Consider the following 25471-nt stretch of genomic DNA (forward strand, 5'->3'; position numbering starts at 1 on the left):
AATAAAAGGATCAGTATATTGTTATAAGGATTTTATCTAGAAAGACCACTAGAAGGAGTATTTGGCATTTTTTTAGATTTTAGTATTTAATATGGTTAATATATTAATATATATTTAATCAAATGATTTAGGAGTTTAATTGTATTTGATTGTAAATTTGTTGTATTATATCTAGGGGTATATTTGGTTTGAGTGGATTATCTAGTGATATAATTAATATGTTAGTAGTATATGGGTAAGAGGATATGTCGGATATATGTACAGTACATAGGTTAGATGATTTTATATTTGGAGAGGTTTTGAGTGTATAATAATCATGTGTGACATTGAAATATGAATTTAGAGAAGCTATCCGGTATGTGCGGGTCCGTAGTAAGTAAGATGGGGTGTTTGCGATATTTTCCCTCATTCAAGATGGCGGAGTTTGCCTCATCCCATTGAGGGACAGTGAAACTTAAGGAGAGGCCAATGAGACGTCTGTATCCCTTCAGATGAAGTCCAGAAGTGACGAAACGCGTTAGAGGAGTGACGTCATCACGCACGCACGCCAACCGGAAGTGTCGCCGCGGCCATTTTGTTGGTTGGAAACATATGGTTTTCAACCCAGGATTTGATTGATCAGTGCTGGAAGCTGGATATCCCTGTTTTTAATGTAAGTTGTGATTAAAATCTGTTCCTTTTATGGATCCTGTCTAAAAGAGCCTTTCTTTACCTGCATGAGGAATACCCCTGAAAAGAAGGATGGATGGAGACCTTTTCCTTATGTTAGCCTATGCCTGAAAAATATTAAAAGAGGGTAATGGTATTTGGTATCACTTTTGGCTGGAGTTTAAAGGGTACTAGTACCTAGTATCACCATTCACTTGTGGTTGGAGTGATCACGAGTTTTCACGTGTTTGGTTTTATTTATATATTTTTTTTATTTTATGTTATTTAATTAAAAAAAATGTTTTTATGTGGATTGATATTTAATTAATTGAATTTGCACAATTTTGTGTGAGTTTGGAGTTGTGCACAGAGTGAAGTATATAAATTTATATTTTAAGGTAATACACTATGAATTTTTTGTTTCTTTGAGGTTACCAAGGAGTATTTTGAATCGGTTTGCTTCACTGGACTTATAAGAAAATATTTTTTGGAAAATAATTTTTGGAAATTATCTTTTGGGACTTGGACACTTGGTGTTTTATTTTATTGTGTTTTTTTTAGGGTTTTTATTTTCGTTATATATATCTATTTTATGTATTTGGAATGATGAGGTGTGGTTTTATTTATTATATAATATTTGGAGATATTTTTGGGTAATTTAGAGGTGTATCACAAAAAGAATTCTAGTAAATCACCAGAAGCTGTTAGGGGGTAGGAGGGAACTCAGAAAATGTCAGAGTTGTAGGACTCTCCAAAAGTCAAGGCGATAATGGCCTGTTGACTGCAAAATTGTAGGCCAGTGAGCAAAATCTAAGAAATGAAAGACTTTGAAGCATTGAGCTTTGAGAAGAGCATGGAAGGGTCCCCTTTGGAGTCCAGAGGGAAGTGAAAATTCCCCAATATGGGGTAAAGTGGGGAGTGGGCTATCAACTAAGTGGTAGAGCATATATGGGAGCACACTCAGTGTAGGTCCCAGGGTGGAGGGGACGTCTTTGAAATGCCAGGCCACTCGGCGTAAGGAGATGTCGCTCTGTAGTTGTTTAATCTGTGGCCACAATATCTACACCAATCAATAAGTCTACCCTGGTGGGCCACATAATAATGTATCTGTATATCAGGTACCTCTATACTGCTTTGCCGTTTAGGTGATGTTAGAAGGCGTCGTAGTCTGGACTTCCTATGAGCCCATATGAAATCTATTAGCGTAGCGTTTGTCTGAAAAAGTCTGGAGGAATGTGGATTGGCAAAGCTTAGAACAGGTTCGAAAGTTTGAGTAGAATGGACATTTTATTAATGTTATACCATCCAAGCCAGAAGAAAAGGCTCGATTCCATTTATGGAGCAGAGACCATATTTTATTAAACAGGGGGGGGAAGCTGGACTTTGAATGGCTATACCATGTTGATGCCTACAGCTGCAGGCATCATCCTGGTATCGTTTTTTTCAGCCAATGATCGGCTTTCATGTAAAAGCAATCCTAGTGGCTAATTAGCTGCAGGATAGCTTTTACAAGCAGCAAGATATGATGCCCTCCCCCGCTGCCTTCCACGGCCTTCTCGGGCAGTCCCGTGCCATCGGGGGAACCTGAGAATGCAGCCGGTGTTTCTGCCAGCTGACCATAGAGCTGATTGGAGACCAGAGTGGTGCCAATCATTTCTATAGTCTAAGAATTCAGAAGCTACAAGCATTTAATCACTTCAGTTTCACATGATATAAACGGTGCCATTTGTAAATTGGGAAAGCATCTGATCACACCGATCTTGGTTTGATTAGATAATATAAGGGCAGAGGAGATATCTAGAGCCTGATAGACCCCAGATTTCTCAAAAAAGAATATATGACAATGCCCATTGAAGTTATAGGGGATATTTGCATTCCCTGTGATAGCATTACACCCTGTTCCAAATTATTATGCAAATTATATTTTTAAATAATTGATGTAAATAACAGTCAGCATAATACTCATGTTATCAACTATTGAGTACAATTCAAATTTTATTGAACAAACCTAATGATAACAGTATTTTTTTTTTTAAACATAAAAAGCTTACAATGCACTGTTCCAAATTATTACACACAGTAAGTTTCAAAACACTTTATAGGTTGTAAAGAACTGAAAATTGTAATTTGTTGTGTTTGCAGCATATTTACTGAAATCAAAAGCTATTTCAATCAAACTTTTAACAACATTTTAACTTTTTAAACCTTTTAACAGGTCACGTTACATTTTAACATAGGACCCCTTATTTGATAGCAGCTTCACAAGCCTTGCATCCATTGAACTTGTGAGTTTTTGGATAGTTTCTGCTTGAATTTGTTTGCAAGATGTCAGAATAGCCTTCCAGAGCTGCTGTTTGGATGTAAACTGCCTCCCACCCTCATAGATCTTTTGCTTGAGGATGTTCCAAAGGTTCTCAATAGGATTGAGGTCAGGGGAGGATGGAGGCGACACCATGACTTTCTCTCCTTTATCCCCATAGAAGCCATTGATGCAGAGGTATTCTTTGCAGCATGAGATGGTGCATTGTCATGCATGAAGATGATTTTATTACGTAAAGCATAGTTCTTTCTTCTGTACCAGGGAAGAAAGTGGTCAGTCATAAACTCCACATACTTTGCAGAGGTCATCTTTACACCTTCGTGGACCTTAAAGGGGCCGACCAGCTCTGTTCTCATGATTCCGGCCCAAAACATGACTCCACCACCGCCTTGCTGATGTCGCAGCCTTGTTGGAACAGGGTGGCCGTCCACCAACCATCCACTACTCCATCCATCTGGACCATCCAGGGTTGCACAGCACTCATCAGTGTACAGGACTGTTTGAAAATTAGTCGTCTTGTATTTTTCTGCCCAATGCAGCCGTTTCTGCTTGTGAGCATTGGTTAGTGGTGGTCGAATAGAAGGTTTACGTACAGTTGCAAGACTCTGAAGGACTCTACACCTTGATGTCCGTGGGACTCCAGAGGCACCAGCAGCTTCAAATATCTGTTTGCTGCTATGTAATGGTATTTTAGCAGCTGCTCTCTTGATCCGATGCATGGATCTGGCAGAAATCTTCCTCAATGTGCCTTTATCTGCACGAACCCGTCTGTGCTCTGAATCAGCCACAAATCTCTTAATAGTGCGATGATCACGCTTAAATTTTTGTGAAATATCTAATGTTTTCATACCTCGTCCAAGGCATTGAACTATTTCACTCTTTTCGGCAGCAGAGAGATCCTTTTTCTTCCCCCATATTGCTTGAAAATGGTGCTCTGCTTAATAATGTGGAACGCCCTCCTTTAGTAGTTTTTCCTTAAATTGGGCTCACCTGCCAATCTAATTATCACAGGTGTCCGAGATTGTTTTCAGTGATCAAAAGAGCCCTGAGACACAATGCCATCCATGAGTTAAACTGAAAAACAAAATATTTAATCTTTGTGACACTTAAATAGAATTTGCATAATAATTTGGAACAGGGTGTAAAAGTGATAAAAAAAAAAAAAAAAAAAATGAAAGGTACAGTGTAAAAATAATTTAAAAAATCAAAATAAACAGTGGTTGAACCATACATGTGAGGTATCGCCGTGAATGTCAGTTCAAGGGCAGTAATTCTAACACTAAACCTCCTCTGTAAATCTAAATTGGTAGCTTTTAAAGGCTTTTAAAGCATTGCCAATGGATATTAAAAATGTATGCAGTTTGTCGCCATTGCACGGGGCATGCGCAGTTTTAAACCATGTCATGTTTGGTATCTATTTACTCGGCATACCATCATCTTTTATATCTTGCCAAATAATTGGCCAATATATTGTGTTTTTGTGCATTAAAAGTAAAAAAAAGTGGTTTTTTTTTTTGTTTTTTTTTCTTTTTAAAAACTGCTTGTGAAAAATCGCTGCTCGAGTACTATGTGCCATAAAAAATTTAAGTACCCACCATTTTATTCACTAGGGTGTCTGCTTTAAAAAAATATATAATGTTTGGGGGTTTAAATTATTTCCTAGCAAAAAATACTGTTTTTTTTTCATGTGAACAGAAAGTGTCAGAAAAGGCTTGATCTTCAGGTGGTTAGTAGAGTGAGTGATGTGTGGCATAAACTTCTAATGCTGAGCATAAAAATGCCCCCACCCCCCAAAACCCCTTTTTGAAAAGTAGACACCCCAAACTATTTGCTGAGAGGCATGTTGAATCAATAGAAGAATTTATTTTTTTACCATAAGTTTTTGGAAATTGACAAAAAAAATTTTTCACACAAAATTGTCACTTAAGTGATTTACTGCTTATACATGCCATGGATATATGTGGAATTACTCCCCAAAATACATTCTGCTACTTCTGAGTATGGGGGTACCACATGTGAGAGACGTTTTGGCAGTCCATCCAAGTACAGGACCCCAAAATCCAATAAGCACCTTCAGGCTTTTAAAGGACTTTATTTCCTCATTACACTTCCTGACTACCTATCACAGTTTCGGAGGCCCTGAAATGCCAGGATAGCACCAAACCCCCCAAATGACCCCTTTTTGGAAAGTAGCCACCACAAGAAATTTGATAAGAAGCATGGTAAGTATTTTGCAGATCTCATTTGTTGCCACAAGTTTTTGCAAAATGAAGAAAAAAAACAACATAATTTTTCTATTCTTTTTTTATATTTCAAAACCTTGTGAGAAAAAATGAGATCTGCAAAATACTCATCATGCATCTTTTTAAATTCCTTGGAGTGTCTACTTTCCAGAAAGTGGTCATTTGGGGGGGGGGAGTTGGTGCTATTCTGGCATGTCAGGGCCTTCGAAACTGTGATGGGTAGTCAAGAAGTAAAATGAGGAAATTGCGTACCTTCGGGCTTTCAAAGTGGTCATTGGATTTCAGGCTCCTGTATGTGGCTAGGCTCCCAAAAAGTCTCATACATGTGGTATCCCCCATACTCGGTAGAAGTAGCAGAATGTGTTTTGGGGTGTAATTCCACATATACCCATGGCTTGTGCGAGAAATCATTTAAATGACAACTTTGTGTAAAAATAAAAATGTTTGTCATTTTCCAGAAACTTGTGGGGAAAAAATAAATCTTCCATGGACTCAATATGCCTCTTAGCAGATAGCTTAGGGTGTCTACTTTCCAAAAAGGGGTCATTTGAGGGTGTTTGTACTATCCTGGTATTTTAGCACCTCAAGAAATGTGATGGGCAGTCAGAAAGTAAAAGCTGTGTAAATTCCATTATCTATACCATAGTTTGTAGATGATATAACTTTCACACAAAGCAATAAATATACACTTACTGGAATTTTTTAAACCCTTAACACTGGATTGTCCCAGCGTGAAGATGAGTTCCTGTGCCGGGAGGTGGGCGGGACGGGGCATGGCTTAGTGTCATGTGGCCGCCTTGACGTCACGTCACATGCCGGTCACATGATCGGGACCTCAAATGTGTGCTGGGAGCGCGCAGAGTGCGTGCTCTCAGCACATATGTTTTTTGTTACATGGATGCAAATGTGCGGCCGCTCGGCTTCTAGGCCCAGACGCCGGGAGGCCGCACATTTGTGTGCGGCCGGCGTGCAGGGGTTAACCAAAAACATGTAGCAGAATACATTTTGGCCTAATTTTATGACGAAATTTTAGTTTTTTTGGATATTTTTTTTCTTTAAAAATGTTTGTTTATAGCGCCAAAAATAAAAAGCGCACAGGTCATCAAATACCACCGAAAGAAAGCTCCTATTTGTGTGAAAAAAGGACGTACATTTCGTATGGGTGCAGCATTGTATGACTGCGCAATTATCAGTTGAATTAGTGCAGCGCCGAGTAGCAAAATGATGCCTGGTCATTAAGGGGGGTAAATCCTCAGGAGTGCAAGTAGTTAAATAAAAAAAAAAACAAAATCACTTTTGCTGTTGATTGTTTAATGAGTCTCATGGGACAGCTCCAGTGCTATTCCACCTGATTCTATGGATCTTAACATTCACATTTACTGTATTATACATGCATTTTGTTCTCTGGAAAAAGTTGAGATTATGTGGTTGGATGAGTTATTTTAAAATTTCTGTTATGTCCCAATATAACATGGGCAGTCTTTGTTATAGTCAGTTGTGGAGCATTTAGGGGAAGACTATTGCTGGTAGCAGTAATTATTTAATTTTGGGGCATTGTGTAATTAAATATTTAAGAACTCATTCATACTTGCCAATAAGTATATAGGTTTATGCAGTGTGTATTGAGAAGTATAATATGGTGCCTTGACTTGTGTTACATGAGCCAGGTTTATTTTTATAAGGCCTTAACAGTTGTTTACATATACAAAAACAATGTACAATATACAATGTGCCTGACATTTTCTGGCAATACAGCACACCATATAGGTGTGTTGTTTACCCCACTGACATGTTCGGAGCGCAACAGGTAAAAGGGGTCCCTCAGGACTTGAAAGTGTCTTCCTCTTGTTCTCGACTGACCGCTACTTGAAAGGCCAAACTGCACAACTTGTATTGACACAAGTCTTGGCCTTTCAAACCCTCCAGTTTGGAGGGTCCTAAGTCCCCTTCACAAAGAAGGGATAACCCCACTGCAAGCCTTTTCGGCCATCTGGTGTGAGGAGCTCTTGGACATCTTCTGGTATCTTTTGGCTATAAGCTGGAGTGTCAAACCCATCCTGTTTTTTGCCCTTCCCTGTTCTTTTTGCCCTCCAGTGTGCTTTCATTCCCTTGTTCAGAGTGAACTTACACAAAGCGGTGTCCTAGCTGGTGGCTTCCGGGGTTCTATTCAAACCTTGCCGAATGGGGACATAAGTTTCTGAAAGTCACACACTCCTGGATAGACTCAGTGAGCTTGGTCATAGCAGCCCTCCATCCAGGGGAATTTATGACATCAGTGGATGCAAATTGATACTTCCTTATTTTCCCCCTTGCATCTGCACTATCCATTTGCGCTTTGTGGTGAAAGACCATTACAGTCACTTCATGGCCCTTCCCTTTGGTCCGGGCCACAGCTCTGTAAGTCTTTGCAATAGTTCTGGCTTGTGTTCTTAAGGGCTTCACATTCTGGACTATCTGGACAATCTCTTTCTGTGGGAGAGGTCAGCACAGTCTTGAAAGAGAATCTCTGAAAGACTATACAGGTTTTCCAGAGCTTTGGTTAGGTTCTCAAACGTCTAAAGTTCTGGAACTGTCTCAGCACCTGGAGTACCTGGGTTTGATACTAGACATACCACATATGTTCTCTCTAAAGGCACAGGCTGGGCACTTCCACAGCTAACTCCTAGGTCAGGTAGCCCATGACGGTTCTGAGGACCATGGTGGACTCATTCAAGACAGTGCCGTTATTGCCAATGGAATTCCAGATGTCTGTAGTACAACATTCTTTCAGCCCTGAACAAGTCAACTTAGTCACTTAACTGACTCATATGTCTGTCAACCAGGGCTAGGAATTCTCTAGCATGTTGGATTTCCAGCCTGTCGGTAGAATGTACAAGTTCTTCCTACTCTTAAGCTGGAGCTTGGATGCCAACCTGACAGGCTGGGGATTGCCACAACTCAGAGGGAGTTCTAGATTCTGGGAGAATTCTACTATCTACAATCATCTACTGTATCCCGACAATCATCCAACTGTAGGAGGTAGCAGATGGAGCCCACAAGCAAACTACACTGGAGCGTTTCCCCTGCAGGACAGAAATGCATACTTCTCTTGTTTGAATTGAGAAGTATAGTGTTACATGGACTGTATTCCAGGATTTGCTTTTCTTTAGCTGAAAGAATTTGCAGCAATTTAAGACTTTACAAGTCTCAGAAATCTTTCATAAAAGTCTTCATGTTTAAATACTATGCCATATTATAAAAGAACATATTTCACACTTTTTTTTTTCTTTTCATTTTTTTCAGGAAAAAAAACAGCTTTGGGGAAAAAAACGGAAAAAAGAACCATTTTTTCCTAATTTTTTCCAGGCTTTCCCATCTCTAGGTACAGATCAATGTTCCAGCTATAATCACTGTGCACATTCCTGGAGTGGAGAATTGCAGGGCGGACAGCCTCAATCAGCATGTGTTGAGGCCAGGGAAATGGACGCTGCATCCGAACATGTTCCAGTAAGGCGGAGGATGGAAGACGTTCACCTTTTAGCTAGCATTTAACAAAAAGTTGGACAGAGCTGTGGCCAGAACCAGAGATCCACAAGCATTTGCAGTAGATGCTCTGGTGACTCCTTGGGTTCAATTTCAACTGATCTGTGCATTACCCACTCTTTGCTACTGTGCCTCCTTTGCAGGATTTGTGTAGAAAGGTTGCTTGTGATTATGGTGGCTCCAAACTGGACAAGAATGGCTTGTTTCTCCGATTTTTGTTGTATGCATTCCTTTGGCCTCTCCTGGATTGATCAGACCTTTTGTCTCAAGGTTCCATCTATCAATCATGCTTTAGGGTCACTGACTTTACGTGTAAGTTCCGAAAAAGGAATTTTGCATTGTCTGGATTTTGCTTATATGAGGATATTGTATTGCCTTCACATTTCCCTTCTAAACATTGCAAGGATGCAGCTCTACATTGTTGTGCCAGTTTACCTTGTAGCTACAGCCTCTATCCATGAGTCGGATTGACTTTTCATTTTGGCTAAGGATCCTAAGAAGTGTCTTTCCATTTCATGGTCCACCGTTACCAGGTGGATATGCCCAGTCATTTCTCGTACCTGTGCTCTAGTGTAAAGAGCCTTCCGAAAGTGTAAGGGTAGTTTATTGCTCTCAGGTTCCAGGTTCCTAATCCACTCAACTTGAAGAGGTTAGTTCCACATCCTAGAGCTATTCCATTTTGCAGTTGCATGTCCTACCTGGCTTCTGCCCGCAGGAGCTTACAGGAGCTTACAAGAGCCCGCAGCAACTTACAGGGTAAGTTGCAGGCCTCCAACTTACCCTTTTCCAGGTACCAGATGACATCATTACCAATTTGGTATTGTGAAAGGTTGCAATCCCCCTGTTCCCAGGAGCCTGGCAATCAAGGTGGTTTTCTTTCCTCTCCAGCTGCATTCTATAGGAGCTTTGACACTTGGTTGCCTTGCTCAGCCTCCTTTCTTAATAGAACAGACAAGGGCGCACTCTCATCGTGCATTACCGTGGTACACCACGTGTTTTAGTGAATGAACAAATGGATGTATACTCACAAACCAACGATATTAAAAGCAGTGTATAGGGTCCACAAAAAAGTCACAAACCTACTGCTTTCAGGAAGGGGGTTCAGCTCCCGAAACAAGTCGGCTTATCCTCATTTAGACACAGCACCTTTGTGACTTTTATGTGGACCCTATACACTGCTTTTAATATCGTTGGTTTGTGAGTATACATCCATTTATTCATTCATTAAAACACGTGGTGTACCACGGTAATGCACGATGAGTGCGCCCTTGTCTGTTCTTTTTTACCAGTGGTCAGATTTCCTGATCTTTGAAGGACAGCACCTCTTTGGTTGGCATCCAGTTATCTTTAAAGTTTGCATGAGGATTGAAGCGCTGGTTTCGTTTGCTTTCTGGAGCCTTCTTTCTTAGCCTATGACACAATAGCAATATCCTGATATTCCTACTGTTCCTTGCCTTGAATTCCCCCCCCCCCCTCACCCCACATTCATTCTGGTTGATCTCCCCCATACCTGTAGTCTCTAGTAAGACAGTTTTACCTCATCCTGAGTTCCCTACTCATCCTCCATTCTGTACATCCATCAGCCTGCTTAAGGTATTTCAATTAATATCCTGAAGGTCTTGGTCAACCTTGTACAAACTCAAACTGACAAAAATGTGCAAAACCTGGAAATACGTGGAGAATGCACAAAAACGAACACTTTAAAATGCAAATAAAAATGCTTGACAGCAGAAATGGAGATGCATTCATGCCCTGGCAAGTTTTGCTGGACTGCACAATGTTTCTTTCCCCCACCTTTAGTGGTAAGGGATCAGGCATGTGCCATTTCTCCCTTAGAACCTGCCCCCTTTTTTCTCTAAATTCCTTAATGGAAGGCCCCCCTGGGGTTTGCTCCTACCACTTCCACTGGCCTGGGTGATCATTTTGCCTATTGGGAAATGGTCATTGAGGTTGGGTTATGGAGTCTGTACAGTACCTACGGTCTATACTCCTTCATAGAGTGAAAGCACTGCCTGCATTCTTTTGCACATTTCTCCCAACCATTGGACACTAGGTGACTGCTGTCTTTTCACTGTCCCTTGCTTCAGCAATAAGTTGCTAGTTACTGTTTTATTTCGTGGGCCTCTTGCTTCTGTTTGGCTGTATTGTTGCTCACCCCTCAGTCATTACTTGGGGGCATCTATTGTCTGTTAATTGATTTTTGTGTGCTGTACTGTATGAAAAAGATAAGAGAAATGTAAACATACCTGTAAATTTTGTACAGTACAGCACAGCCCGCTGCCCTCTCATCTGATAATTTTGCTTGCTAACAAAACTGGAGCCTTGTAGAGTTGATGGAGTTATATATCAAGGGGTCAGACTCGGCAAAGCTTTTTGCCAGTTTCCAATCACCAGAAGGTAGCAGCATATATTTATTTATTTCAGGTACTTGTATAGCGCCGTCAATTTACACAGCGCTTTACATACATATATTGTACATTCACATCAGTCCCTAACCCTCAAGGGGCGTACAATCTAAAGTCCCTAACTCACATTCATACATATACATACTAGGGCCAATTTAGACAGGAGCCAATTAACCTACCAGCATGTCTTTGGAGTGTGGGAGGAAACCAGAGTACCTGGAGGAAACCCACGCAGTCACAGGGAGAACATGCAAACTTCAGGCAGGTGGTGACGGGGTTGGGATTCGACCAGTGACCCTAGTACTGCCAGGTGGAAGTGCTAACCATTTAGCCACTGTGCTGCCCAAACCTGCCCAAATTTGTGTCCTGTGCTCCAAGATTTTTTAGTTATTTCAGAATTTTTCTTTTTTTCTTAATTGCCTTTGTTATTGTTATAGGAGCTGTTCTGTGTATGTGGGGCCCTAAAACGTGCTCGCTTGCTGGTCCCAGGCATTGCCGAAGTTGTATTTGTAAGAAAGGAGGATGCTGTTGGTGCATATAAAAAATACAACAACAGATACTTAGATGGTAAGTAGTATTCTGTGGTTGTTCAGGGTGCTTTCAGGACCATCTTCTGATTGTACAAACTGTAATATTTGAGGTTTTCTAAACAATGACAGGAGTCGCCTTTATGTAATGGCTCATGAAAGGGTTCCCTTCTGAGCTTTTTTTCTTTTGATTTGCAGTGAAAGATTGCAATAATTTTGTGTCGTGTCTCTTACCTGAAAATGTTTGATTTGATTTATGATTTTTTTTTATTATTATTATGGTTGCGTTTCATGTATACTGTGGTGGTTTATGATAAAATGTATTCTAAATAAACAGGGTGGTGTCAACTCCCTTAAACAAAATATTGCAGTGCCTCCAGCCGTTAAAATACGGCAAATATTTATTAAACCAATAATTTGGACACCTTAATAATTTGATCACCACTTAATAATATTCCTTGAGTTCTTTTCACCAATATGATTTCGTTACCATATACACAAAATTTGCCTTTTTGATAAATAAATGTATGTGTTGTATGTGTTTTATATATATATATATATATATATATATATATATATATATATATATATATATATATATATATATATATATATAATTTTTTTTTTTTTTTTTAATACAAACGTAGAATACTGGTAATGAATATATTCGTACACACAATCAAAGATATAGTATGCTAATTTCTATGGTACAACACAATATATGTTTACCAAATGACTTAAACCAAATTTTAGAGGGGTTAGTTGCAACCTATAGTGCTTCAGATATTATTTTCAATTTCCCGCGGCCGTAGGGAAATAAAGTATTTCTGATAATTAGCACCACCAAAAACACTACAAATCAGTTAGTATGCAGTATAAGATCTCAGTACTAATACTCAAACAGTTACATTAATAATTATTCAGATAACCTTAATACATTCCTAACCACACAATAAAATGTTATAAATCTTAATACATTTTAAATATAAAAGAAAATTACAGTATTTTGGCACAGTCTTTCCACTCCCAGAATCTCGATTTTTTTTTTTTTTTTTTTTTTTTTTTTTTTTTTTTTTTGAGGCCTCCCAGTGGGATACAGTTGGGAAAAGAAAATGTTTCTGGTCAGTCGGGCACCAGAATTTAAATGAGCATCAGCATCTCTGGCGAAAATCTTTTCCTTCAAAATGGCCTTCAAAAACAAAATGGCAGCTGGAAGTTCTCCGCAAGATGGCCGCAGGTAGCAGGAAGCAAGTGCGTATAGTGTAGTATATAGTAGTAGTAGAGTAGTTAAGAAGTTGTTTCAGAAATAGTTCAGAAGTGATCAAGAAGTGATATTTCGAAGTAGTTTTTTTAGAAGTCCCCCTCAATTTGAGGTGTGTGACATTTTTATACCATACAAGTCCTTTGTTCCGAAGGACCTCCCAACGGGCTTGTTGATTGAACGGTTAGGAAGTTTGCGTACCTTTAGAAGTTCCTTACCTGTCCACCGGGGACAGTCAGGTATCACAAATGAACTGGTGATCTTAATGATGACTCACATTTGATATAAACAGTATGTCTTTATGGATAAAATATATGGGTCCTATTCAGGTATAAATGATCTCCCCACTAACTCTCGAATAAGGACCATAGAAATATGTGAATATATTTGGTGTCTCATTTTTCTGATATGAGCTGTATTGGGATTGCTGATTTCCTTTGGAGATATGTAAATTACCCAACTCACAAACCATCTTATATTTTATAACTTCATGAGCTTCAGTTGTGGTATACAGTACCCAACTTTGTTAAATAGATCTTGGTGTGTGGGTATATACCTTTAAAGATATTTCAGTTTAGATATATACCAAGCTTTTTTTTTTTTTTTTTGTCAACTTAAAGGAACCAAGTTTTTTTCCTTATGAGCTGAGGGCACAGTTCAAGGAGTTATGACCTATAGAAGACCCCATCCATTGTTGGGTAATTAGGGTAAACAGACATTTTAAGCCTCCCTGAGAGTTATTTACTGGACTGGATTTTAATCTGGAGTATTCAGTAGCTGATTGCGATAGCTCAGAGGTTTTGTTTGGTGATCACACATCTTCCAAGGTTTTGGGAGAACTAGAGTCAATGAGGTTTTAGTCTTACTATTGTCAAATTATGGTACTGTGTTTGAGCATCTGCAAAAACTCAAATAGTGGTGTTTAATCTTATTGTATTTTAAACAGGTCTTTTCCACTCATTGTTTATGGTAGCTTCCTGGAAGGTCACCTGAAATCAACCAACTATGTTAACCCATGACAGTCGGCTTAGAATTTCCTTTTTGGGATATCATTTTTCTTAATAAATAGTCCAAAAGTCATCACAATACATTTTCGATTCTTTATCTATTTCAGCAAAAAGGTTGAGAAAATAGTTTAAAAGATTAGCTGTGGGTAGTGTGTTGCTCAGGGCGTATGCTTTAGTGAAACATAGTTAACTACACATACACACACCCTTAGTTAACCTAATGTACCAATTTGCAGGCAAAAACTTCATAATTAAGAAATAGAATGGAAGCTATTGAGATATTCCATTCCCTGCAGCTCCTGGAAGAAAAGTCACTTAGATAAGATCATATAGGTTCAAGGCCTTGCTTATGGAGCTAGGTGATTAAAGCCCTCTTCCGAGCAACATTTTTTATATTTTTATTTTCATCAGCACCTACCTCTAACCTATTCTGTTAGTATTGTCCTCCCAGTCTGCCAGTTCTCTCTACTGACTGTCTACCTTTTCCTCGATCCTGAGAGGATCCCAATCTAGCCCATCCAATAGAAAGTGTCCAAGTCAAGCAGGCACTGAAGTGGACACCTGAAGAAGGACCCAAATCAGGAAGTAAACAAAAGGGGAATGCTCCAGGCCAGAGTGTCATTTGTTGTGATTAATGGGGGGGGGGAGGGTGACTAGGCTTTTATCTTGGTGTGGGGCTTTAAGAAAACCAGAAAAGAGACTAAATTTCAGGCCCTTGCCTGCCTGAAGCTATGGTGCTACCTTATCTCCATCTTCAAAGGGATCACTGGAGAATGAACCACACTCCTCTTTCGGGTGATGTCCAACCTCCTACCCTACTCAGGGCTTTCTCCAACCACTGGAGATGTTTCCATTATGAATGAAAGTCCCCAGAGGGTATGGACCCAGAACTTTGAATCATCTTTTATGGTGAATTTGTTAGCTACCTTGCTCAGTGTGTGTTTGGTTTTCCCTTTTTGGGGGCATGTGTGACCGGCACTAGAGGTAGGCGCACTTTGAGCTAGCTCCGCTCTTTTCAGCCTGCATAGCATCTTCACAGCAATGGCAGGAGCTTCAGACACTTGGCTTTTGTGCCTTATCTTCTGCCCCAGTGCTCCACAGTGACGAAGAGGGAGAACCCCCGCTCTGGCCCACAACAACTAACTGATTTTTTCCTGCTCTCCGTGGCCCTGGACAGCCAAGATGGTAGAGGATATCCTGCTCTCCCCTTTGCTCAATGATTCCTGCTCATTATCTGGCTCAGCTTCCTCCCTCAGCACTGTGATCCACCACAGGAATCTGCTAGCACTGGGTGAGACCTCTCCACAAGAAAGCCCTACCACATCCAGCTCAGCAACAAGCAAAAAGGCTAAGCAATGTGATGGCAGCCATGCTTTCCTTGGCAACGCTACGGTTCATACACAGCACACTGTCATATTGGAATATTTCCATGCCTCTACTCAGCCTACCTCTTTAGCTGACATGAAAGACATTCTGATTCCACTGAAAAATCCTCTCCAGGCAAATCTCTCACATGCTGTTTACCACCTTCCCGCTCGGCCTATAGCAGATTGACGGGAGGGCGGGACACTCCTCGTCCTGACTGGGTGTCATATAACGTCCTGTCAAAACGAGTCGCTCACGCGGCCGTAGGGCTATGCAGCTGTGCGACCTGTCACTGACTGTGTCCACGGGACACAGCCGATGACATATCACTACACCGGACCGTTGCCAGTATCATGTGATCAGCTTTGCCCAATCACAGCTAATCGCAACAAAAGACTGAATGAATCAGTTTCATTCAGTAACAATGATTGCAAATATAAATGAAATACATTGGTATTAGCAATCATAATGTGTTTTAAAAAAAAAAAATCCTGATCACTTGCCCATAGTTCAATGTTACTATGGTAACATTGTATTGCTTTGGTCAGTGTGCTGGAAAATAAAATTGTAAAAAACAAAGAAAAAATGTAATAAAAAAAAAATAAACTTTTGAAAAGAAAATACAAATTCAATTATTACTATTATTTTCACCAAAGAAATGTAGCAGAATACATTTTGATCTAAATTTATGAAGAAATTTTATTCGCAAAATTTTATAACAAACGAAGAAAATTATGGGTTGTTTTTTTTTTTCAAACGTTTCAGGTGTTTTTTGTTTTATTTGGCAAAAAATAAAAAAATCAGGGGAGATTAAATACCACCAAAAGAAAGCTCTATTTGGGTGGAAAAAAAAATGATCCAAATTTCATATGAGTACGGTGGTGCATGACCTCGCAATTGTCATTCAAACTGTGACAGCGCTGAAAGCTGAAAATTGGCCTGGGCAGGAAAGGGGGTAAAAGTGCCTGGTATTGAAGTGGTTAGACTTGATTTTTCAGTCCAGGCTCTTGACTGAAGGGTATCACATGTGGAAAATAAAATGAGTGAGCTCCCTAATGAATTGATCGTTTTTTTTTTTTTTAGTTTTTTTTTTTTTATACTGATCACCATAATGACCTGCAATTTCTCTAAGCAAAAGTCCCTACTCTTGTTTTTCCCTTTTTGCAATGTTTTGATTCCTGTTTTGTTTATTCTTGTTTAAACATTGTTTGAGCCACTTACCATTAATGCTGTTATTATGACATTGTCACTTCACACATTACTGTCATATAATTGCTGTCATATAAATGAAATTGGTTACACCACAAAGCTGCAATGGTCCAGAAACATTTTACCATTACTTGTGCCCCCAAGCTACCAACTTAAATATAACCTTCAGTTTCTAGGCAAATCCCCTCTCCCTAAGGCAAGAAGCGCAACTACTGCAATCTAAAAAGGCTGCCTCATTATAGTGGAAGACCAAATCATAGACTTGCAAGGTTGATTAAATTTTTAGTAAAGGGCCTCCTCCATGACCAAAAAGTTATTATGGCATACTATATGCATTAAACACACAATTCAACTATGAGGGGTGTTCAAGTCAAACCATGACTTTTAATTTTACAGGTATAAAAAGGGATGCTCGTGTGGCAGTGCTACACGCAGTATCAGGGGCAAGTGTGTCCTATTTCTGATAGGCGGCACATGTTGCAGGCCACTCCAGAGACTGTTAATCAAGATGGCAGATGGTGGTGATGACTTTTCTAGTGAACAAAGAGCAAAACTTGTGTATTTCTGCAGAAGACTTTACACACAATGCGGTGATGAGACTCTCAGCCACAGTAAGACATTTGAATGGTGTAAGTGTGTCAAAGATGGTCATACATCCATCAGTGACAATCCCGGCCATGGTGCCTCCCAACCAACAGCAGTCATTCCTGTGACCATTCAGCTCGTGGAACTCCTGATCCTGGATAATCGACACATAACATGTAAAATGGCGCAAGAGACCAATCTTTTTGTGGGAACAGTGAACACAATGATGACTAAGTGAAGTAGGCTGTTCTAGGATGGTTCAGGTGTACCTTTCCAGGCATTAGTTAAAAGCTGGAATAATTGTATATAGTGTTACATTGAAGTATGCTGAAAAATAAATGCAGCTTCCACTTCTTGAAATTTTTTATTTTATTATGTAAACTCAAGACCGGGTTTGACTTGAACGCCCCTTGAATATAATAAGTTGACCGCATTCTATAAGTGGCTTTTTCTTGTTGTACATTTCAATATCAGCCCATGTCCCACTCTCAACACCTGTGCAGGATAGTCACCTGATTCAAAGTACTTGTTTACGCCTAAAAAAAAAGTTACACCACATATACAGCTGAATGTTGATGCATGCATTTGAGCATGTTACAGTCACTGCTCTTAAACCCACAAAATCTACTTTAGACTTAATTTTTTTTTTTTGAAAATTATTTTTATTCGATTTAAAATAGAAAGATGTACAAAACAGAATCTTTAGGGCATACCCAGGCTCGGTAAAACTTAGTACAAAGGTAAAGACTAAGTACTAAATTAAAAATAGACAAAAAGCACTTTCATCCACTATGCAGGAGTCTGGAACATTCCTAAATCTCCAGAAAATCAGGGTTAAAATGCCATTAGAAAAACCAACAGGGATGACCGCTCTGGAGCCTCCACACTAGTGATGAACAGCATGACATCACATACTTTAGCTCCATGGGGTCACTAAAGGATATAATTTAAATCGCCTCAAATTCGGTGGAAGGATCATGCTCCGCATTAGTGGATTGAGGGTCTACCCAAATATCCCATACCTTTTGAAATTTTTGGTTACATCCCCGAGATAAGTAAGTAGCCTTATACAGTGAGATAGTGGAATTAATTAACCTCTTTCAGCAATTAGGAGTAGGTGCAACCAGAGATTTCCATTTCAGCACAATAGCTTACCTGGCATAAAACAATAAAATCCCAACAAGGGTTCTAGAGGCCCTGCTGTGTGCCAGAGAGTAAACCAACCCCAAAAGACATACATGTACCATCAGTGGATAGTGGTCATCAAAAGGATGCAGGCGACTACCAACTTCCAGAAAAGCTGAATATGAGCACACTGCCAAAAGATATGAATGAAGTCTGCAGAGGTCACCCCACATCTCCAACAATCAGCAGGAACAGAGGTGTATATATTCTGTGAGGACATATAAGGGTAAGATAAATACGGTGCAGAATTTTTAAACTGTATCAGACTGCCTTTGGCAGAGACCAGCTGTGGAAAGGAACATTCCCATATGTCCTCCCAGTCTTCATCATCCAGTTCTAGGAAATCAATTAGCCACTTGGTTTTAAGAGCCTCAAGTCCCCTGTGGATTGAGGGAAGCAATTCCTTATATATGTTAGATAGAGGTTTGACTAGAGTCTTGTTTCTAAGTAAATTCTCCAGATCGGAGTCATAGAAGGCAACAGTGGCTGTGTGAAATTGAGTGCAAAAGGCGTGTCCAAGTTGTAAATATCTAAACATAAATGTGTTTGGGGAGGCCATATTATTTTTTAAAACTATCAATACCCTTCACAGCCCAAATATGTCAATCAGGGATTCAGGCAACCTGGGGTTGCACCATAGAGGGTTATGCTGAGAGAGATTTCCCGCAGAAGCCAAGTAACCTACTTGGGCAAAAGACCAGGCCCGCAATACCATTTTTATTGCCCCGGTCAATGGAAGGGTAGCAGCTGGGCCACAATAGATAAGGTTTCCTAACGCCTCATAGGCACCTAAACATGAGGCTTCCAACACCATTAAGGCATTTGATTAATCTGCAATTAACCAATTTTGGGCATGTGTTGGCATAGCTGGCAAATAATATTTAAATAGGTCTGGGCACGCTAAACCTCCCTGCTGCCAGGGTCGCTGCAATAAATAATCTCAGCTGTCGCAAAGCCCAAAAAAGGAAGCGAGGCAGGAGTTAATATGGTTAAAATATTTTTTCAGAATCCAGACAAGTGAGTGTCTAAGCATATATAAGAGACCAGGCGGGGAACGGCGTGAACATGGCGCTCACTAGCAGCATTGTGTAGGAGCTCCTGCACCCGCCGATGATGGTGTTCACCTGACCCCACTGTGCGCTTGCCCTTATGTGCGATTGCCTGTCTGGCTGCAGAGACCTGGATGTGAAGGTTCTGGTGCGGTCAGTGGCACTGGTAAATGGAGTAAGGCGTGCGGGCCGACCATGCTGGTGAAGCTTCCTGCCGCTGGAGGAGGGACCCGAGAGGAGGCGGAGAGGGCCCGAACGAGAGGTCAGGTGACCAGGTGGCAAGGCCTGGGAGCCAAACGGACGGAGCCCTGCTGAGCCATAGCACCTTCCCCCAACGGACCTCAAGCTTGCACCTTTGAGCTGTTGTGGCAGAGGCTCTGTGGGGAATGGGAGTGTGAGCGGGGACTGTGTGTAGTGCAAGAGGCAAGGAGAGAGCTCCATGGAACTGGCTGGAGAGTAGTGTCCTGGGGAGAAAGGCCATTAGGCCTGGGACCCCTCCTAAACGTTAAACACTGAAAGATAGCCAGCCCAAACCAGGAAGTAAAGAAGAATTTTCAACGGTGGCAGCGGGTACAGCACAGAGAGGGTGAGTTGCCGTGGGAGGCGTTAAACCCCCAAAACTGAGCCTGTGTATGGTACTGTGAAGGCTGTGTTACAAGAATTAATATTGGTGTTTTGAGGGGTTCTAGAGGCTAAGAGGTGGATGGGACAGTATATTAAGGACTCAGACTGAAATATAAATCTGTATTTAACAGCATAGTTTCCCGTAAGCCTGTGAAAATTAGTAGATCTGTCAAAGGAGGGGGAGGAGAAACCCCCCAGTCAATTCCAAATACAAGTACGATAAAAAAAATACATGTCTCCACAAGAGAAAAGTTCAGAGGAGCTAACTACAGAAAGTCAAGGAGAAGAGTGTATTTTTGGACAACATGGGAGATTGTCTTTAGAGATATCGGATGGAGACCAGATGAAAGAAATTTCAAAGTCGGAGAGAGAGAGTGGGGAAAGAAGCATTGAGGAGCAAGAAGTAAAGTCGCGAATGCCCATGAAAGCAGAAATAGCCAAGATGTTCTCAAAACTAGAAACCTCTATAAAAAGTGAAATGGCGGTGTTACATGGTGATATAGGACAAATTTTGTAATGGGTAGAGGAGTTGAAAGGAAAGCTGGAGAATTATGCACAAGAAATTAAAGTAGAAGAACAAATGGAGGAACTGAAAAAAGAGACAGAAGGAACAGATATAGCGCAGGAGACTCTAGCAAGACGATTATTGAGACCATTGTTAGATCAGATGAAGAACAAAAACATCCACTATAACTGGGGATTGCCGGCTTGCTTCATTGGATGAAAAGATGGGAAGTTGGCAGTTCTGAGATTCCCTGAAGATCTAAGTGACTTTTGTGAAAAATTAGAACTACAGACTTTGAGAACCAATGGGTGGTTTCTAGGAGAGAAAGAGAACATAAGACCAGCTGGGGGGAACTGGCAAAGAATCTCTAAAAAGAGGCGTTTGTGGGGGGGGGGGGGGTGGAGGTGGAGCAGAGGGGAAGTGAGAGAGAAGTGGGCGGTGGAGGATCCAAATTGGGGATCTTCTCCTTTCCTTTTCTTGGGGTGCTTGTTTTTTTTTTCATTTCTCTCATGGTTCCCCTCGCTGCCAGGTCCCTCACATATGTTTGGTAGTGACAAGGAGGTAAACCCCCCCTTGACAGAGGATAGGTTATACTATACAGGGCCCTAAGGGTAAGGAAGAAGGGCTTTTGGTAAGAAAATGGTTAAGGAAGAAGATGGGGCAGGTACGGGTAGAAGGTGAGACACCACGGCAGGGAGGACTATCACGGTGCTAACTATCAAGCCGAAGATGGGAGATCAAGGTTTGAGTGAGCATGTGGGTTTAGAGCAGGGGTGGGCAAACTTTTTGACTTGAGGGCCGCAATGGGTTCATATATTGGACCCGGGGGCCAGACCAAGAGTAGATGAATGATGTGTATGTGTCATCCATAGTAAGTATAGTAATATTCCCCCATAGTAAGCATAGTAATTCATCCCCCCTATAGTAATTCATCCCCCCTATAGTAATACATTCCCCATATTAATTCATCCCTCATATAGTATTTCATCCCCCACAGTACTATTCCCCCCAAGTAGTAAGCCAAGTCCCCCCTGTGTCAATTCACTTACCTTTGCTCCGCGCGTTCCTCTCGCCGTGTTCCCGCGCCGTTCCGGTCTTCAGGGCGGACTGTGAGAGGAGCCTAGCTCCCCTCACGTTCGTCACGCTGCCCCGCCTACACACATCCTGACAGCCAATGTATCACGCTCCGCGGGCCGGATTAAAAGGTCCGCCGGGCCGTATACGGCCCGCGGGCTGTAGTTTGCCCATTGCTGGTTTAGAGCCTTACCAATCAACTGTGGCTGCGGCTACGATTCAAGGACAAAAAATAGGTCGGGGGATTTCTGGGGGGAGGGGATGGGTTGGGGGAGGAAAGGGAGAAAGTCCATATCTCAAGCTGTCTGTATCTGTCTTCCCGTGATGGGAATGCTAGTAGGGTAACGGGATAATATTTGAAATGAGTGTGATCAATGAGTTTGTCTTATAACGTGAAAGGGATAAATTCTCCAACAAAAAGACATAAGATACTGAGGGAAATCCACCAATACTCCACGGATGTGGTGTTTCTTCAAGAAACACATGTAACTTATACGTTATATACTAAGCACCACGCAATGTGGTATTATGCTGATTCCCCAGTTAAAATAGCTAAAGGTGTAGCAATTGGATTCTCAAAAAAAGCTAATTTCATCCTGGAGGAAAGAATGGAGGATCCTGAGGGCCGGTTTCTATTTCTGAGGGGAAGTTACAAGGAGTTGAATACACACTAGCTAATATTTATGGTCCAAATAAAAATCCGACGACTCTCCTGGAAGGTGTGTTAGGGAAACTTTCTGCATTGTAAAAAAGGTAGCCTGGTTGTAGTAGGAGACTTAAATATGTGTCTGGATCCTCAGATGGATGCTTCTTCTTGTATGTGGAGAGAGGGGAGTAGGAAATCCAAATTACTGAAGAGATTATTATATAAGTGCCAACTGAGTGCAACTTGGAAGGTAAAACATCCAGGTGAAAGGGATTATACCTTCTTCTCTCTGGTACATGGTTCGTACTCAAGACAGGATTATATAATGATCGAACATAGACAACTGGAGTCGTTGGTGAGTTCCAACATAGAGGTTATGTCCATCTCTGATCATACTCCTGTCAATGCGACTACAGGTAGGAGGGAATCAGGACAAAATAAATATGTGGAGACTAAATTAGATGCTTCTACAGGACTCAGAAATAGAGAAAAGGCTAAGGCAGGAAATTGAGCAATTCTTGTTAGTGCAATGAGACCGAGGTCTCTGTGGCCATAATTTGGGAGGCACATATATCAGGCGTATACTGATCTCAGTAGGTGCAGAAAAATAGAAAGAACAAGGGGGAAAAAATAAAGAGGGTGATGGAGGAGCTTTCTAATCTAGAACAGTTACTTCATAAAGAAGATGGGTACAGATGTTGTTCAGAAGATGACCCATAAAAGAGAAGAACTGAAAGAGCTTTTGGAACAGGAGTCGAGAAGGATATTCAACAGGGTCTCAAAAGAAAGATATCAGTGGGGAAATAGACCTGGAAAGTATTTAATGAGGAAGCTTAATAAAAAGAAATCTAAACATTTTATAAAAAAATTAAAGATGGTAAAGGAGAAATGGAGTACACCACCACTGATATCTCTAATAGGTTCCATAAATATTATAGTAGGCTGTACGACATGAGCCCCAGGAATAAAATAGAAACTGAGGATGAAAAGAAGAAAAATAAGCAGAAATATTTAAATGAAGTAACGTTGCCAAGATTAGCACAAGAAAAATTAGAGGCCCTAGAGAGATCAATCACCCCAGAGGAAATTACCCTGGCCCTAAAAAATACGGCTGCAGGAAAGAGTCCTGGCCCGGATGGATATACTGTGGGATATTTTAAAAAGTTTAAAGATCTCCTTGTTCCTAAAATGTGTGGTATATGAACGCAATAGCGAGGGAGGGACTGGAAATGAGGGAGGAATCTTTGCAGGCACATATAACGATTACACTTAAGGAAGGGAAAGACTGCACACTGTGTGCCAATTATAGGCCAATATCCTTATTAAACATTGATTCATTCCTGGAAGAGAAGGTAGGGACAGTGGTCTGAGATCATTGCTCCTCCTGCAAAAGGTTAAAGAGAAGTTGCCAACAATATTCCTGTCGATAAATGCTGAAAAGATTTTCGAAAGGGTTAACTGGGGATTCATGTTTGATACATTAGAGGTCTTCCGAATAGGGCCTTAAATGTTAAGGTGGATAAAAGGGCTTTACAACGGTCCGTCACCGGCGATCAAGGTTAATGTTCTTTAAAATGTATAATGGTACCAGACAAGGATGTCCACTCTCTACTTTGTTATTTGTACTATCCTTTGAACCTGTCCTGGTGAGGATAAGAAAGTGTATAGATATAGCTGGAATAAAAATAGGGGAAGTGGAATGTAAGGTGGCAGCATATAAGGACGACATGTTTTACATCGCAAATCCTAGAATAGCGTTGTCTAACTTAATGAAATTGTTAAATCAGTACGGCGAGCTGTCAATTTGAAAATAAGTCCTGCAAAATCAGAGATTTTAAACATCAATTTATCAAAATCAGAGGAGCCGAGTCTTCAAAAAGAGTTCCCATTCACTTGGAGGGAAGTATCTGGGAGTAAAATTAACTCCTTCAATAAAAGGCTTATATCAGGCAAATTATATCCCATTAATAAATGAAATAAAGGACGAGCTGAGGAGACTGTCAAAAGGTGGAGCTTCCTGGATAGGTCGTATAAATCTGGTAAAGATAGTACCAAAAATTCTGTATAGGTTTCTTATGCTACCAGTACACCTTCCGGGATAATTTTTTAAGATAATTAAGAAATTGATGCTCAATTTCTATTTGTGCAAATAAAAAACTGAGAATTAATTATGAGGTATTGTGGAGGCAAAAAGAAATGGGGGCCTGAGTTTGCCCAATATGAAGAAATATTACTTAGCGGTGATACTATCACGTGTAATAGACTGGACATTTAATGAACAAGGGAAAAGGGTGTGTCAAGGCTCCGGGTATGACCAGAGGTGTGTGGACTGACACAGGGAAACGCAGGCTTCAGGTATAGTGTAAATAAGACAATTTATTAAGACTAAACAACACAAACGCAGTGCAAGGTAAACAACACAGTGCAAACAATCCAAACTCCAACAGATAACCATATATACAAATCAAACGTAGTCGGGCAGGCTGGGTCGGCACCAGGTCATCACGCTGGATAGGATCATCAGGCCGCATCGGGCCATCAGGCTGGGTAGCGTACACTGGGTCATCAGGCATCAGGCTGAACAACGGAAGGCGGGTTCTCAAACAGCAGGCTGACCGGTTTGGATACTGGTAGGATGGTGCTGGTTGGAAAGAATTTTCGCTTCTTCTTGGGTTTAGTTACTAGGGCACTGCAAGTAAATGCAGGTCTGTAAATGGATGGAGTAGCTGGGGACAGAGAAGAGCTGGAGGGTGGAACAGAGGAGGGAATAGTTGTTACAGTGGCCTTTACAGGGTTAAAGGCAGGATAGGTGCAGCAAGTGGGAAAAGGGTACTGACGTGGTAGATAGCAGGGTATATTGGGCTGTAACTGGGGGTGCTGTCGGGAATGCAGGATTAGAGCTTTGAGCAGAGGAATGATTAGAAGCAGGAGGGATTTGTTGCAAGCTGACTGAGGCTGGGTGTAACAAATCTGACCATGACTGTAGTATTGGTTGAACAAAACTCAGCTTACACATAGCCTGTCTGACCAAAGACTGCACTGCGTTTATACACTCCACTAGCACATGTGGTGAACATGCTGAATAATGTTCCCAGAAGCAATCCGGATCATCCTCCAACAACCATACCAGTGATTCTATTTGATCCACACTGAATGGTGGAAGAAAGTCATCCCTGCTTTCAGGGGTACTAGATGAAGCCAACTCAACACAAGCCTGAATCAATGGTTGCACCTCAGAGAACTCTGTGCCCTGATCTACTAGGGAATGAGCGACCCGTATGCATTCTAGCAGCTGA

At 40.9% G+C, this 25471-nt stretch overlaps 1 protein-coding gene across 2 annotated transcripts in view; it reads left to right on the forward strand.

Moving 5' to 3' along the window:
* The window catches only part of POLDIP3 (DNA polymerase delta interacting protein 3), a 322558-nt gene that overhangs the window by 213511 nt on the left and 83576 nt on the right, over window positions 1-25471 (forward strand). For both annotated transcript variants that reach the window (XM_089657905.1, XM_089657904.1), the window contains one exon: window positions 11576-11705. In XM_089657905.1, coding sequence (XP_089514031.1) covers window positions 11576-11705 — 130 coding nt within the window. The remainder of the gene's footprint in view (window positions 1-11575; window positions 11706-25471) is intronic.

This window comes from Staurois parvus, unplaced genomic scaffold, assembly GCF_062004578.1.
Source record: "Staurois parvus isolate SC_StPar_1 unplaced genomic scaffold, SC_StPar_1.0 ptg001039l, whole genome shotgun sequence".
NCBI lineage: Eukaryota > Metazoa > Chordata > Amphibia > Anura > Ranidae > Staurois > Staurois parvus.